Source organism: Eleutherodactylus coqui, chromosome 9 (genome assembly GCF_035609145.1).
Source record: "Eleutherodactylus coqui strain aEleCoq1 chromosome 9, aEleCoq1.hap1, whole genome shotgun sequence".
Classification (NCBI taxonomy): domain Eukaryota; kingdom Metazoa; phylum Chordata; class Amphibia; order Anura; family Eleutherodactylidae; genus Eleutherodactylus; species Eleutherodactylus coqui.
The window spans coordinates 87,859,068-87,874,607 of record NC_089845.1 but is presented as its reverse complement, the minus strand read 5'-3'; the positions used below and the strand labels follow the sequence as shown (position 1 = coordinate 87,874,607).

At 48.4% G+C, this 15,540-nt stretch overlaps 1 protein-coding gene across 4 annotated transcripts in view; it reads right to left on the bottom strand.

Annotated features, from left to right (window-relative positions):
- Positions 1-2,611, bottom strand: part of SS18 (SS18 subunit of BAF chromatin remodeling complex) — a 39,327-nt gene extending 36,716 nt beyond the window's left edge. Inside the window, exons 1-2 of one of the 4 annotated variants that reach the window (XM_066579650.1) lie at positions 2,583-2,611; positions 114-190 (exon numbers count right to left, since the gene is read on the bottom strand). In XM_066579650.1, the coding sequence (XP_066435747.1) occupies positions 114-190 (77 nt within the window). In that variant the 5' untranslated portion in view covers positions 2,583-2,611. Of the gene's footprint in view, positions 1-113; positions 191-2,198; positions 2,520-2,582 lie in introns of those variants that run through there. The other 3 variants (XM_066579649.1, XM_066579652.1, XM_066579651.1) reach the window with 3 other exon arrangements.
- Between the last annotated feature and the right edge of the window lie 12,929 nt (positions 2,612-15,540).

Here is a 15,540-nt window from a genome sequence, read left to right as displayed (position 1 = left end):
GCTCCCCCGTCAGCAGTGCTCCACAGCGCCCCCTGGATAAAGCTGATTGACAAGTGGTATAGTAATGAATAAACCCCTCATGTACATCACTAACGATTCTCCTCTGTACTTACTGTGAACATTCAGAAGTCTTTCCTTTGTTTTGATAATCCATAATACACTGAATTAGGTGATTATTCTCATCCAACATCTGTGGGAAAACACATGATAAATAATCCATAAAAATGAGCACATGGAGGGAAAATCACTCATTATAAAAGGGGTTTACTCATGAAGACAAGGCATTTGGTAAATTAAAGGGGTCTTCCAGGAGAATACCATTGATGATCTATCCTCAGGACCCGGCGATCAGCTGGTTGCAGCATCTCCGGCGGCAGTCACATGACACTGTAGACAGCAGCTGTCATGTGATCATTGCAGGAGCTCCGGGGACCACATGGGCAGTTCCTTTAAAGAGAACCTCTCACCTCCTATAAAGGACCATAATCTAAGTCGCAGTGCTTATAAAGTCGGTCCTGCTCACTCCGGGGGTGTACTTTCTAGACTTACCGGACTACCTGTTCTCACTGTCACCCCCGGCAGTTGCCTTCCATCGCCAGGTATGATTTCTCCTTCAGTTGTGGAGTACATATGCACAGGCTTACAGGGTGCCGTTTGAACGACAGGCTATAACTGTTCCCTTTCTGCAGCATAAACGCCATCGTCGGCGCGGTCACATGGGCCGCAGAATTTATGTGCAGGCTTTCTGCAATCTTAAGGCCTCGTTCACACGGGCGACACAGCATTGCCATGAGAAAACTGCAGCGATGTTACATCGCTGGTCCGTGCAATATCGCCACGGTTTCTTGCGGCGATACTGCGACTTTGTAGCACCACATGCGAGGATTTTCGGGGAGGCCTGAAATATAAGCCCTTCCCTGAAAATAAGCTGTAGCTGAAGAGGAGAACGAAAATACACACACATCACCTCTCCCACGCTGTCAGCCCGGCCGCATCTTCTCCCCGGGTCCCCGGCACTGATCATCTTCTTCTGTTCTGGTCGGGGATTGAAAAATCCCCGACTTCTTGAAGCGCTGGCTGTGATTGGCTGATGCTTAGCCAATCACAGCCAGCACTTGATGAATGGCTGATGCTGAACCAATCACAGTCATTCATAGAGTGCTGGCTGTGATTGGCTAAGTGTCAGCCAATCACAGCCAGGGCTTCCAGAAGGTGGGGATTTTTCAATCCCTGGCCAGAAGAGAAGATGCGGCCGGGCTGACAGCGCGGGACAGGTGATGTATGTGTATTTTTTTTTTTTCTTCTTCAGCTACGGCGTATTTTCGGGGAAGGGCTTATATTTCAAGCCTCCACCGAAAATCCTCACATGTGGTGCTACAAAGTCGCGGTATTGCCGTGAGAAGACGCAGCGATATCGCACAGACCAGCGATGCGATTTTTCTTGCGGCGATGCCGTGTCGCCTGTGTGAAAGAGGCCTAAAACAGACACGCCACGCGGAATTTAGAGCCGCAGAATGTCAATTGTATCGCTCATTCCGCTGCAGGCTCTCTCCTCTCTACGGGGGAGGGGGAATGGCTGCAGTGGAATACTTGCAGAATTTCCATGCAGTCCCACTGCGAACATTCCGTCCCGTAGGTATTCGGCCTTAGTGTTCCATTTAAATGGCGCTCTTTTAGTCCTTATTCACTCATACGGCAGAAGTGAGCGACTGAACAATTTCTCCTTTGAACGAGCCAGCGATGTATCTGCCTGTATAAACAGTCTGCATGAGCGCCAACGAGCCAGCGGGGACGTCATTTGCTCGTTCAAACGAAAAATGTCCCTTTGTTTGCTCTACCCATCAGCTCCCCTCTAGACCGTTCCACGCTCCGAACGCCCTTTTAAGATTACTCATCCAGCAACTAGCTGATCAATTCATAATGGAAAACCATCTATCTTCCCCAGCCTGGCATCCAGCTGAACAGGACAAGTGGGAGGAGCCAGCAGCTGCTTTGTGTCGGTCACCACTATTGATTGGCTGGCAGTAGCTCACAATACCTCTAAGCCAGAGTCCTTTCCAGCTGGATGCCAGGCACAGACTATCCCACCCGCTCTGCTCCTGGGGGGAACCTTCTACCAGACACCCCATCCAGCCGTCCGGCATATAACACCAACATCCAGTTCTCCTCCACTAGGGTGACCCGCAGCCTATTGTTACCTTCTGTATGGCGGCCGGAGTGATCTCGCCCTTCCCCCGCTGCCTGGGAGCTGCAAAGGCCACCGACATGTCGCAGGAGAGCTCAGGCAGGACTCGGGCTAGGAGGAGGACCGACGAAGAACCAACACCGGAAACCGGAGGCCTCTGAGACTACAACGGCTGCACAGAACCCCCCTCACCGCGCGTAGACACGAACACGCTCCTGGACTGAACCAACACGCAATGACGTCAGAGGGGGGGATCGGAAACATTACCAGAGCTGACTTGTGAACAAAAGCCGGACACGACTGTTCCGAATCCGGCCTGAGCTGTGTTATCACATACAAACATCCGGGTGCTCGTATGACAGTTTACTATGGACCCGACGAACTACCAAACACTTACACTGAGAATGACGCACCCCTATAACGAGCAGCGCGGGGCTCCCACAATGCTCTGGGTAGGGAACAGCGCTTAGAGACTTGGTACGTCCCAGCGGAGGGGCGTGCAAATAGTGTAAACTAGTGTATAAAACAACGTAAGCGGGGAAGATGGGAGGGAAATAAGCGGGGAGCAGTCTGCGCGTAACATTGCTTCTTTATGACGCAGTGTGGTGGATTACAGTTAGTCATATGAGGGGATGTCTAGGAGGGGGGATACTGAGTCCCCCCTTCTAATCATATAGACTAGTCCAGTTGGAGAGGGAACGACTTTAGAAATCTTTCAATGAACTAATGGCATTGTCTTCTTTTTCGACGTGACATAAGTGAAGTAAATGGCTTTAGACGTACGGAAAATGGCCGCCGCTCACGAGCCGTGTACCGCCGACATTATATCACACTGGGATTGTCTGTGTGTGTCACGTGACGCCGACCGCCTGTCTGTGCTCGGGACCTGTCTGCTCTGTGATTGGCTGCGGTGACTGCCTGGAGGCCGCGGCGCTCGTACATCCCAGTGGGGCAGAGCGCGCTGATACATGTACACACACAAAGACCAGTATTACCCCAGAAGGAAGGAGTGGAGTAGGAAGGGTTAAAATGATGGAGAATTCTACAGTTATGTAATCATAACACCAATTTTAAGAGAATGCACCAGGGCACATTTTCCCCCAATGTTGAGCCACGCCTCTAACACCGCCATGTGCCCCTTTGTGCCTCACACATTTCCATAGTGCCCTCTATGTGTGGCACACGATAAGGACACATCGTTAGTGCTGTAACGGGGCCTCCGAGTCAGGATGGGCCTTTGGAAGGGGAGCCCATCGAGGTTCTTGGGGGTGGCCATGGTGGTTCGATAGCGGCCCGTGGATGTTGGACCCCACAAGCTCTAGCGCCATGCCCGTCTCAGAAGATGCCGATGCATAGCTGCTGAATAACCTTTATTCTAACAGCAGCAGTAGTTCTTGCAGCTCTGGTACAGATACCGGGGTCCTAGGGCTGGACGGAAACCTCACAGCTGTGAGACCACCCAAAGAAACTCCAGTGTGGCCATGGGAGTCATGGCCCCTTCGGAGCAGCGGAAGGTCTGCGTTGAACACCAACCCTCACCGGACTAACCCTCTTTAGATGGCACTGGTTTCCGCGTCTGTATGGCACGTGCCTGTGCGACCTTCTGCTCTTAAAGGCACATTACCAAAATAATATACACCAGAAATGCAGGATACACTAATTATGGGTAGACCAGAGGGCACCCCTTACAATACCATGCCAAACGCAGTAAGAATGTGTGCTCTTAGTGCCCTCTCATAGTAGTGAAGCACCCATTAATGCCACCACTGAACAGTATGATAGTCCCTTAGTGCCATTGAATGGCTGTGATTGGTTCATCGAGCGCTGCTTGGCCGAGCCGTGGCGCTCGAGAACCAATCAGAGCCAGCACTTCCTGGAGGCGGGATTTTTGAACCCTGTGACCAGGAAGCAGTGTCTGAAGATTACAAACAAGTACCGCAGAACAGCCGTAGGAGAAGTCCTGCTGGATCTGGGATGACTGGGAGGGATGTGCATTGTTTTGTAATTAAAGGGATTGATACACAAAAAATGTCCCCTATTCAGAAAAGGGTTAATAACAGGGCAACATGGATTTTCCTTTTTTTGTTTTTGACTCTTGTTTTATATGTAATTTGTTTTCCTGAATCCAAAAATGTCCTTACTTTTGTCCTATTACAGACCAATTTTTAATCATTTCTGTAAATATGATTAACAAGATATTAAAAAAATACACAATATCTCCAATGAAATAGGAACACAAATATGTATTTGAAAGCAAACATTTTCCTCTAATTTAGTTCATTTTGCATAGTTTCTTACAGCAGACGACATCATTTCATCAGACGGCAGCACGTTCCACTGTTGTAATGACGGACATTGGGTAGAAGCTACACCAACCAGTGCTGAACATTGGGTAGAAGCTACACCAACCAGTGCTGAACATTGGGTAGAAGCTACACCAACCAGTCCTGAACATTGGGTAGAAGCTACACCAACCAGTGCTGAACATTGGGTAGAAGCTACACCAACCAGTGCTGAACATTGGGTAGAAGCTACATCAACCAGTGCTGAGCAAGATATCGTAGCACATGTCTAGAAGAGGGTTTCAGTGGACTATTTCATCTGTTTTAGTATATTTGTTGCGCTATAACCATGCAAAGAAGGAAGGGTTTGAATGGTCCAAATATATTTTGTTATATTTGTGGATGTTTTATGATCCCAACACAGAGACAGAGTCAATTTTTTGGAATGAAGCTGGGGGATCAAGATAAACCATGGGCCCCTCATAAACTGCCATGCTTGTGTTGCAGAGCTGAGAAACTGGTCAAAGGGAAAGATTAAGGCACTTAGTTCTGGGGTTCCAATGGAATGGCGTGAGCCAAAGACATTTTAAAAACTTGATGTGATACAGAAAAATGGAAGTAGTTTTTGTAATCCATACACTCTGAATATACAAAATCAGTTATTGGATGTAAAATGGGTCTCAAAAAGTTTTTTTCGTAGACCTCTGTAATTCTATGATCGCTCGGGAACCACCAGTCTCTAGAACTGAGCCTCCTCCACCCTGCTCAGCCATAGTAAATAGGGGTTAAAATGGAGCAGTCATCGAGCATGTGCCCTGCTGCGCTATTCACTATGAGCATGACAAAGATGGCAGAGTACAGCACTCAACCATGTCTGTCGGCCCCAAAGATGTTACATGGAGTCTTTCTGAGATGTCCAGAGGTCACTAGGCAGGGATAGAGCAGAAGATGTTGAGCTACCCCTACTGCCATCTACAGCTGTCGCTGCACGGCACTACGTTCTCGTTAGATTGCAGAGCGATGTTGCATGTTATGAATTTCTATAGGGATCTAAGACGTGGGTGTCATGCAACCACAATATTACAAATTGTGAGCAATTTCTTTTACCCATAAGCTTCCATTAAAATTGCATACAATGTAATTAGAGATGAGCGAACGTACTCGTCCGAGCTTGATAGTCGTCCGAGTATTAGTGTGTTCGACATGCTCGTTACTCGAGACGAGTACCACGCGATGTTCGAGTTACTTTCACTTTCATCTCTGAGACGTTAGCGCGCTTTTCTGGCCAATAGAAAGACAGGGAAGGCATTACAACTTCCCCCTGTGATATTCAAGCCCTATACCACCCCCCTGCAGTGAGTGGCTGGCGAGATCAGGTGTCACCCGAGTATAGAAATCGGCCCCTCCCGCGGCTCGCCACAGATGCATTCTGACAGAGATCAGGGAAAGTGCTGCTGGTGCCGGAGCTGCTATAGGGAGAGCGTTAGGAGTTATTTTCGGCTTCAAGAACCCCAACGGTCCTTCTGAGGGCCACATCTGACCGTGTGCAGTACTGTTGAGGCTGCTTTTAGCAGTGTTGCACAATTTTTTTTTTTGTATATCGGGCGTGCAGAGCATTGCGTCCGCAGTCTGCAGTCATTGTACAGAGTATAGGGGCAGTACTGGTGAGGCAGGGAAAGAGATATTCAGGCTATATAAGCAGTGGGCTTTTTCCAAAAAATTGGGGAAAAATACTATATTTGGGCTGCCTGCCTGGGGGTAGTAGTCCTAATTAATACGCAGCTAAGCGTTACAGCAGGCTTGCGCAAAATTGTTTCCTGGATCTGCTGTCTCTGTTACATGATCGCTGTCATCCTGCCAGAGGGAAACAGTATACATAATATTATACGCTGCCTACAGTATCTATCTGCTGGGGTCAGTAGTCCTAATTAATACGCAGCTAAGCGTTACAGCAGGTTTGCGCAAAATTGTTTCCTGGATCTGCTGTCTCTGTTACATGATCGCCGTCATCCCGCCAGAGGGAAAGACTATACATAATATTATACGCTGCCTACAGTATCTATCTGCTGGGGGTAGTAGTCCTAATTAATACGCAGCTAAGCGTTACAGCAGGCTTGCGCAAAATTGTTTCCTGGATCTGCTGTCTCTGTTACATGATCGCCGTCATCCCGCCAGAGGGAAAGAGTATACATAATATTATACGCTGCCTACAGTATCTATCTGCTGAGGGTAGTAGTCCTAATTAATACGCAGCTAAGCGTTACAGCAGGCTTGCGCAAAATTGTTTCCTGGATCTGCTGTCTCTGTTACATCAGCGCCGTCATCCCGCCAGAGGGAAACAGTATACATAATATTATACGCTGCCTACAGTATCTATCTGCTGGGGGTAGTAGTCCTAATTAATACGCAGCTAAGCGTTACAGCAGGCTTGCGCAAAATTGTTTCCTGGATCTGCTGTCTCTGTTACATGATCGCCGTCATCCCGCCAGAGGGAAAGAGTCACTATATCTCCCTGACGGCACATTGGGTGAATTTAGTGGAGGCTGGGACAGAGTCAGAGCCTGGGACCGCTCACGTCCTACCCACCCCCAGAATTGCGGGCCCCAGCTCGGTGGTGGTATCTGCGGCGGTGTATGCTTCCTCCACTCAACCACCCTCCTCCTCCTCCTCCTCCTCCTACGCAACTTCTGTCTCGCAATCAAGATGTGTCAGCAGCAGCACGTCGTTAGCAGTCGGTGTCGCGCGTCGTGGCAGCACAGCGGTGGGCAAGCGTCAGCAGGCTGTGCTGAAACTACTCAGCTTAGGAGAGAAGAGGCACACGGCCCACGAACTGCTGCAGGGTCTGACAGAGCAGACCGACCGCTGGCTTGCGCCGCTGAGCCTCCAACCGGGCATGGTCGTGTGTGACAACGGCCGTAACCTGGTGGCGGCTCTGCAGCTCGGCAGCCTCACGCACGTGCCATGCCTGGCCCACGTCTTTAATTTGGTGGTTCAGCGCTTTCTGAAAAGCTACCCACGCTTGTCAGACCTGCTTGGAAAGGTGCGCCGGCTCTGCGCACATTTCCGCAAGTCCCACACGGACGCTGCCACCCTGCGCACCCTGCAACATCGGTTTCATCTGCCAGTGCACCGACTGCTGTGCGACGTGCCCACACGGTGGAACTCTACGCTCCACATGTTGGCCAGGCTCTATGAGCAGCGTAGAGCTATAGTGGAATACCAACTCCAACATGGGCAGTGGGAGTCAGCCTCCTCAATTCTTTACAGAAGAGTGGGCCTGGTTGGCAGACATCTGCCAGGTCCTTGGAAACTTTGAGGAGTCTACCCAGATGGTGAGCGGGGATGCTGCAATCATTAGCGTCACCATTCCTCTGCTATGCCTCTTGAGAAGTTCCCTGCAAAGCATAAAGGCAGACGCTTTGCGCTCGGAAACAGAGGCGGGGGAAGACAGTATGTCGCTGGATAGTCAGAGCCCCCTCCTGTCTATATCTCAGCGCGTTGAGGAGGAGGAGGAGGAGCATGAGGAGGATGAGGAGGAGGGGGAAGAGACAGCTTAGCCCACTGCTGAGGGTACACATGCTGCTTGCCTGTCATCCTTTCAGCGTGTATGGCCTGAGGAGGAGGAGGATCCTGAAAGTAATCTTCCTAGTGAGGACAGCCATGTGTTGCGTACAGGTACCCTGGCACACATGGCTGACTTCATGTTAGGATGTCTTTCTCGTGACCCTCGCGTTACACGCATTCTGGCCACTACGGATTACTGGGTGTACGCACTGCTCAACCCACGGTATAAGGAGAACCTTTCCACTCTCATACCCGAAGAGGAAAGGGGTTCGAGAGTGATGCTATACCACAGGACCCTGGCGGACAAACTGATGGAAAAATTCCCATCCGACAGCGCTAGTGGCCGAAGGCGCAGTTCCGAGGGCCAGGTAGCAGGGGAGGCACAGAGATCAGGCAGCATGTACAGCACAGGCAGGGGAACACTCTCTAAGGCCTTTGACAGCTTTCTGGATGTCTTTCTAGAGCGCTATGATATTATAGGATATAGATATTAGGTGACCAGCGGGTTGTTGTTCCAGGTCTTACAGTCAGGTAGGAACTATCAAAGGTTTATGCAGGAATTATTCTGACTGCCATTATGGAGTTGGGAAGGAATTTTTCCACAGAATGGGCTAATTGGCTTTTGCCTCATTGGTTTTTTTTGCCTTCCTCTGGATCAACAAGATGGGGGGTTGAAACAGGCTAAACTAGATGGACATTGTCTTCATTCAGCCTAGTATACTATGTTACATATAAGTGCTTGATAGAAAACTAAAGAATTGGCTACGAAAGATCCAGTATGGCCAATTCTCTGTTCACCCAAGGATGATTGGTTGGTGGAGGCCCATTGATGACCACAGACATGGTCATGGTAGATCATGCTGCAGATGATGGATTTCTGGCTCCCCAGCAAGACTGTGTCACCGCTCCCCAGTCAAGGCTGAGTCGGCGGGAGCACTGTAAAAGGATGGTGAGGGAGTACATAGCCGATCGCACGACCGTCCTCCGTGACGCCTCTGCCCCCTATAACTACTGGGTGTCAAAGCTGGACACGTGGCCTGAACTCGCGCTGTATGCCCTGGAGGTGCTTGCCTGTCCTGCGGCTAGCGTCTTGTCAGAGAGGGTGTTTAGTGCGGCTGGGGGAAACATCACAGATAAGCGTACCCGCCTGTCAACCGACAGTGCCGACAGGCTTACACTCATCAAGATGAACAAAGCCTGGATTTCCCCAGATTTCTCTTCTCCACCAGCGGACAGCAGCGATACCTAAACAATACGTAGGCTGCACCCGCGGATGGAAGCATTGTTCTCTATCACCATCAAAAACGTGGACCTTTTAGCTTCATCAATCTGTGTATAATATTCATCCTCCTCCTCCTGCTCCTCCTCCTGAAACCTGACGTAATCACGCCGAACAGGCAATTTTTCTTACGCCCACAAGGCTCAGTCATATAATTTTTGTAAACAATTTTTATACGTTTCAATGCTCATTAAAGCGTTGAAACTTGCACCTGAACCAATTTTTATTTTAACTGGGCTGCCTCCAGGCCTAGTTACAAATTAAGCCACATTAACCAAAGCGATTAATGGGTTTCACCTGCCCTCTTGGTTGGGCATGGGCAATTTTTCTGACGTACATTAGTACTGTTGGTACACCAATTTTTTGGGGCCCTTGCCTACAGTGTAATCCAATTAATTTTTTGCCCACCTGCATTAAAGCTGACGTTACATCAGCTGTGCTGGGCACTGCAATGGGATATATTTATGTACCGCCGGTGGGTTCCAGGGAGCCACCCATGCTGTGGGTCCACAGGGAGTTGTAACTGCATGTGTCTACTTCTAAAGAACCCCAGTCTGACTGGGGCATGCAGTGTGGGCTGAAGCCCACCTGCATTAAACATGACATTACCTCAGCTGTGATGGGCAATGCAATGGGATATATTTATGTACCGCCGGTGGCTTCCTGGCACCCACCCATGCTGTCGGTCCACACGGAGTTGTAACTGCATGTGTCCACTTCTAAAGAAACCCAGTCTGACTGGGGCATGCAGTGTGGGCCGAAGCCCACCTGCATTTAATCGGACGTTACCTCAGCTGTAATGGGCACTGCAATGGGATACATTTATGTACAGCCGGTGGGTTCCAGGGAGCCACCCATGCTGTGGGTGCACACAGAATTCCCATTGCGGAGTTGTACCTGCCTGTGACTATTTATAAAAAAACGCGGTCTGACTGGGGCATGCAGACACCTTGACAGAATGAATAGTGTGTGGCACATAGGTTCCCCATTGCTATGCCCACGTGTGCAGCTCCTGATGGCGGTGGCACAGGATTATATTTCTCATTGCTTCTGTACAGCATTGTGGGCTATCGCCCCGCCCCTTTTAAAGAGGGTCGCTGCCTAGCCGTGCCAACCCTCTGCAGTGTGTGCCTGCGGTTCCTCCTCATGGCAGATGCACTTATAAATAGACATGAGGGTGGTGTGGCATGAGTGCAGCTAAAGGCTGCGCAGGGACACTTTGGTGTGCGCTGTGGACACTGCGTCGTGCAGGGGGGGTGAGGGGTTGGGCAGCATGTAACCCAGGAGAAGTGGCAGCGGAGTGTCATGCAGGCAGTGATTGTGCTTTGTTGTAGCTAGTGTGGTGCTTAGCTAAGGTATGCATTGCTAATGAGGGTTTTTCAGAAGTAAAAGTTGTTGGGAGGGGGGGGCCCACTCTTGCCGCTATTGTGGCTTAATAGTCGGACCTGGGAACTTGAGATGCAGCCCAACATGTAGCCCCTCGCCTGCCCTATCCGTTTCTGTGTCGTTCCCATCACTTTCTTGAATTGCCCAGATTTTCACAAATGGAAACCTTAGCGAGCATCGGCGATATACAAAAATGCTCGAGTCGCCCATTGACTTCAATGGGGTTCGTTACTCGAAACGAACCCTCGAGCATCGCGAAAATTTTGTCCCGAGTAACGAGCACCCGAGCATTTTGGTGCTCGCTCATCTCTAAATGTAATGTGATTTTTTTTTTGGATAGGTGATAAAAGTGGTGGGGCTCATGGAAACAGCTGAGCACAAGAACTCGGTTATCTTTGACAACCCCATTGAAAATGAATGGGCAATTTGTTCTGTCTTGTTTGCTTTGTATTCTAAATGGTCATTCTGTTCTTTCACTATAGTTTTGGCCAGTTTTACAGTTATACAGATACAGGAGGGGAGGGGGAAAGTATTTAGTCAGATACATGAGAAAACACATCCAGAAAATCACATTTAACGAATTTATTTACAAATTATGGTGAAAAATAAGCATTTGGTCAATAACAAAAGTTCATCTCAATACTTTGTTATATATCCTTTATTGGCAATGACAGAGATCAAACGTTTTCTGTAAGTCCTCACAAGGTTGGCACACACTGTTGCTGGTATGTTGGCCCATTCCTTCATGCAGATCTCCTCAAAAGCAGTGATATTTTGGGGCTGTTGCTGGGCAACACAGACTTTCAACTCCCTCGAAAGGTTTTCTATAGGGTTGAGATACGGAGACTGGCTAGGCCACTCCAGGACCTTGAAATGCTTCTTAGGAAGCCACTATTTCGTTGCCCTGGCAGGGTGCTTGGGATCATTGTCATGCTGAAAGACCCAGCCACATTTCATCCTCCTTGCTGATGGAAGGAGGTTTGCACTCAAAATCTCACAATACATGGCCCCATTCATTACTTCATGTATACGGATCAGTCGTCCTGGTCCCTTTGCAGAGAAACAGCCCCAAAGCATGATGTTACCACCTCCATGCTTCACAGTAGGTATGGTGTTCTTTGGATGCAACTCAGCATTCCTTCTCCTCCAAACACGACAAGTTGTGTTTCTGCCAAACAGTTCTACTTTGGTTTCATCTGACCATATGACATTCTCCCAATACTCTTCTGAATCATCCAAATGCTCTCTAGCAAACTTCAGTCAGCCCCGGACATGTACTGGCTTAAGCAGGGGGACACGTCTGGCACTGCAGGATCTGAGTCCCTGGCGGCGTAGTGTGTTACTGGTGGTAGCCTTTGTTACGTTGGTCCCAGCTCTCTGCAGGTCATTCACTAGGTTCCCCTGTGTGGTTCTGGGATTTTTGCTCACCGTTCTTGTGATCATTTTGAACCCACGGTGTGAGCTCTTGCGTGGACCCCCAGATCGAGGGAGATTATCAGTGGTCTTGTATCTCTTCCATTTTCTAATTATTGCTCTCACAGTTGATTTCTTCACACCGAGCCGCTTGCCTATTGCAGATTCAATCTTCCCAGTCTGGTGCAGGGCTACAATTTTGTTTCTGGTGTCCTTCGACCGCTCTTTGGTCTTCACCTTAGTGGAGTTTGGAGTGTGACTGCTTGAGGTTGTAGACAGGTGTCTTTTATACTGATAACAAGTTCAAACAGGTGCCATTACTACAGGTAATGAGTGGAGGACAGAGGAGCCTCTTAAAGAAAGTTACAGGTCTGTGAGACCCAGAAATCTTGCTTGTTTTTAGGTGACCAAATACTTATTTTTCCACCATAATTTGCAAAAAAATTGTTAAAAATCAGACAATGTGATTTTCTGGATGTGTTTTCTCATGTTGTCTCTCATAGTTGAGGTCTACCTATGATGTCAATTACAGGCCTCTCTCAAGTGGGAGAACTTGTACAATTGGTATCTGACTAAATACTTTTATTTCCCCACAGTATATACTATTGAGTCATGCAGAAACAACTCATTTCTGTTTTGGGGGTCAGTATACACTGTAACCTAGCTCAAAACTCTGCTCTCTGTCATCTTCAACAGTGTTAGGGCTCATGTCCACGACCGTGTTTTAACCACGCATTATACATGCACTGCACGGCCGTGTGATATGCGGTGAATGGAGTCAATGAAGATAAGGACTTTCATCAATACATACACATGTGCATGTATACACTGCATAGCTATGCGCACGAGAAATAGATCACAGCATGCTCTATTTCTCTGTGTATCATACAGCGTGGGTCCTATGCCATACGCGGTCTCTGCCGGCAGAGCCGGTGTTTACAAACATTGGTAAAATAGTGCGAGGAGACACACAGCGCTTTACCAAGACGTTTGTGGGCATGAGCCCTTAGGGGTTTAAATTCTTCCTATAAAGTAACAAAGTTTTCTTTCTATCAGGAGCTCCATTCTGACGTTGTTTATATACAAGAATCGTATCATATGCCTATATCATACCTGTAGTTACTGTACACCTAATTCTCAAAAAGCCTTTAATTCTTCTTATACCTCTAAATCAAAATGTGTACTTATTTCCTTACACAATACCTTTCTTATGCATATTCCATTTGGATCCATAGGGCAAATGCCTTATTCTGGAGGATACTAAAGACTCTGACCAGGCTCAAATACAGACTTTGTGTCTCTGGAAGAAACTGGGTCTTTACAGAGACTATCATCGTACATGATAGTGAGATGATTATGAACACCATAGAAGAGAGGAGACACAAATTAGATATTAGAAAAAACTTTCTGACAGTGAGGATGATCAATGAGTGGAACAGGTTACCACAGGAGGTGGTGAGTTCTCCTTCAATGGAAGTCTTCAAGCAGAGGCTGGACAGACATCTGTCTGGGATGATTTAGTGACCCCTGCACTGAGCAGGGAGTTGGACCTGAAGACCCTGGAGGTCTCTTCCAACTCTACCATTATTAACCGTTTGTAACGTTCAAAGAATTGAACCTCCGAAACTGTTTATTATTTTCATTGAAATAAAATGTTCAGCAGCAGAATGGCAGATTCCTCATTCATGACACTTCACCAGTCTCCAGGAAATACACAGTCCAAGGTAAGACCCCTATCCTCAGCACCTGAGGAGGGCCCAAACACCAGCCTGGGGGCCCGTTTCAGCATAGTGCATGCAGTTGTAATTTACAGGAACCTTCAGGCCGTTCACACCCAAAACTTTGCTGAGACCCTACAGGCCTCTCTGTCTCCTATCTCTCTCTTGTCTTGCCTGAACCTAGTTGCTGCACATTACAACAACGTTCTCAAACATGCCCTAGATGAAGCGGCACCCCTTGTGACTCAAGCCATCCTCAAGCCATCTGATGCAGACCATGGCAACCCTGGCTCACGCCCCAAACGTGCTTTATTCGGGGGTGCTCTAGGTGTGCTGAACAGCTTTGGAGAAAGTCACAAGAGTCCACAGACTTTCTCCACTTCAAATTCAAGCTGAGAACCTACAGCCTAGCCCTCTACCATGCCAAACAAGTCTACTTCACCTCTCTTGTCTTCTCACTATCTTACAACCCTAAACAACTTTTTGACACTTGTCACTCCCTCATCAGCCTAAATTGCTGGCTGCTTAGCTCAAAAAGAAAATCGATGACATCCGGCAAGAAATAACCTCCTAATCCCCGACTAGCCCCGACCCTAGTCTTGTCAGTACTGTATCTAGCTCTTTCTTACTCTCTGTACTCAGACCAATGACAGAGGAAAAAGGCTTCAAATTGCATTCCTCTGCTCGCCCCACCACCTGCGCTAGCGACCCTCTTCCCTCACATTTCCTCTGGTACCTCTCCCTGGTTGTCATCTCCCACCATACCACTATATTCAACCTCTCTCTGACCTCTGGCAGCTTCTCTCTTCATTCAAACATGCTATCATATCCCTATTGCCAAAGAAACCGACTCTTGACTCGACTGATGCTGCCAACTACCGACCCATCTCAAATCTCCCCTTCATCTCCAAACTATTAAAACGCCTGGTTTACTCCCACCTTATAAGCTATCTCTCAGAAAACCCTTCTTGTCCCCCTACAGTCCAGTTTTCACCCTCTGCGCTTGACAGAAACCACCCTGACTAAAGTGTCAAATGACCTACTGATGGCCAAGTCGAGAGGTGACCATTCCTTACTGATCTTCCTCAATCTCTCCGCAGCGTTTGACACTGTTGACGAAAAAACTCCGTCTTAGTATTCTTCACTCTATTGGCCTAAAGGACACTGCTCTCTCCTGGACCTCCTCCTACCTATCTGACTGCTCATTCAGTGTATCCTTTGTAGGTTCTACCTCCTCTCTTCTTCCCCTTGCTGTTGGGGCCCCCAGGGCTCGGTCCTCGGCCCCCTCCACTTCTCCATCTACACAGCCCCTATTGGACAAACCATCAGGATATTTGGCTTTCAGTACCATCTCTATGCTGATGACACCCAGTTATACACCTCTTCCCGTGACATCACAGCACCATTCCTTCAAAATGCCACCGACTGTCTGTCCGCTGTCTCTAACACTATGTCCTCTCTCTACCTAAAACTAAACCTCTCAAAAACTGACCTACTGGTGTTTCCACCCTCTACTAACCAACCTCATTCTGACATCTCCATCTCAGTGTGTGGCACCACCATAACTTCCAGACAGCACGCCCGCTGCCTTAGGGTTATTATATTTGATTCCGAACTCTCCTTTATGCCCTACATCCAATCTCTGTCCCGAATACGCCACCTAAACCTCAAGAACATCGCAAGAGCATCTACTCTCGGCTCGATTATTGCAAC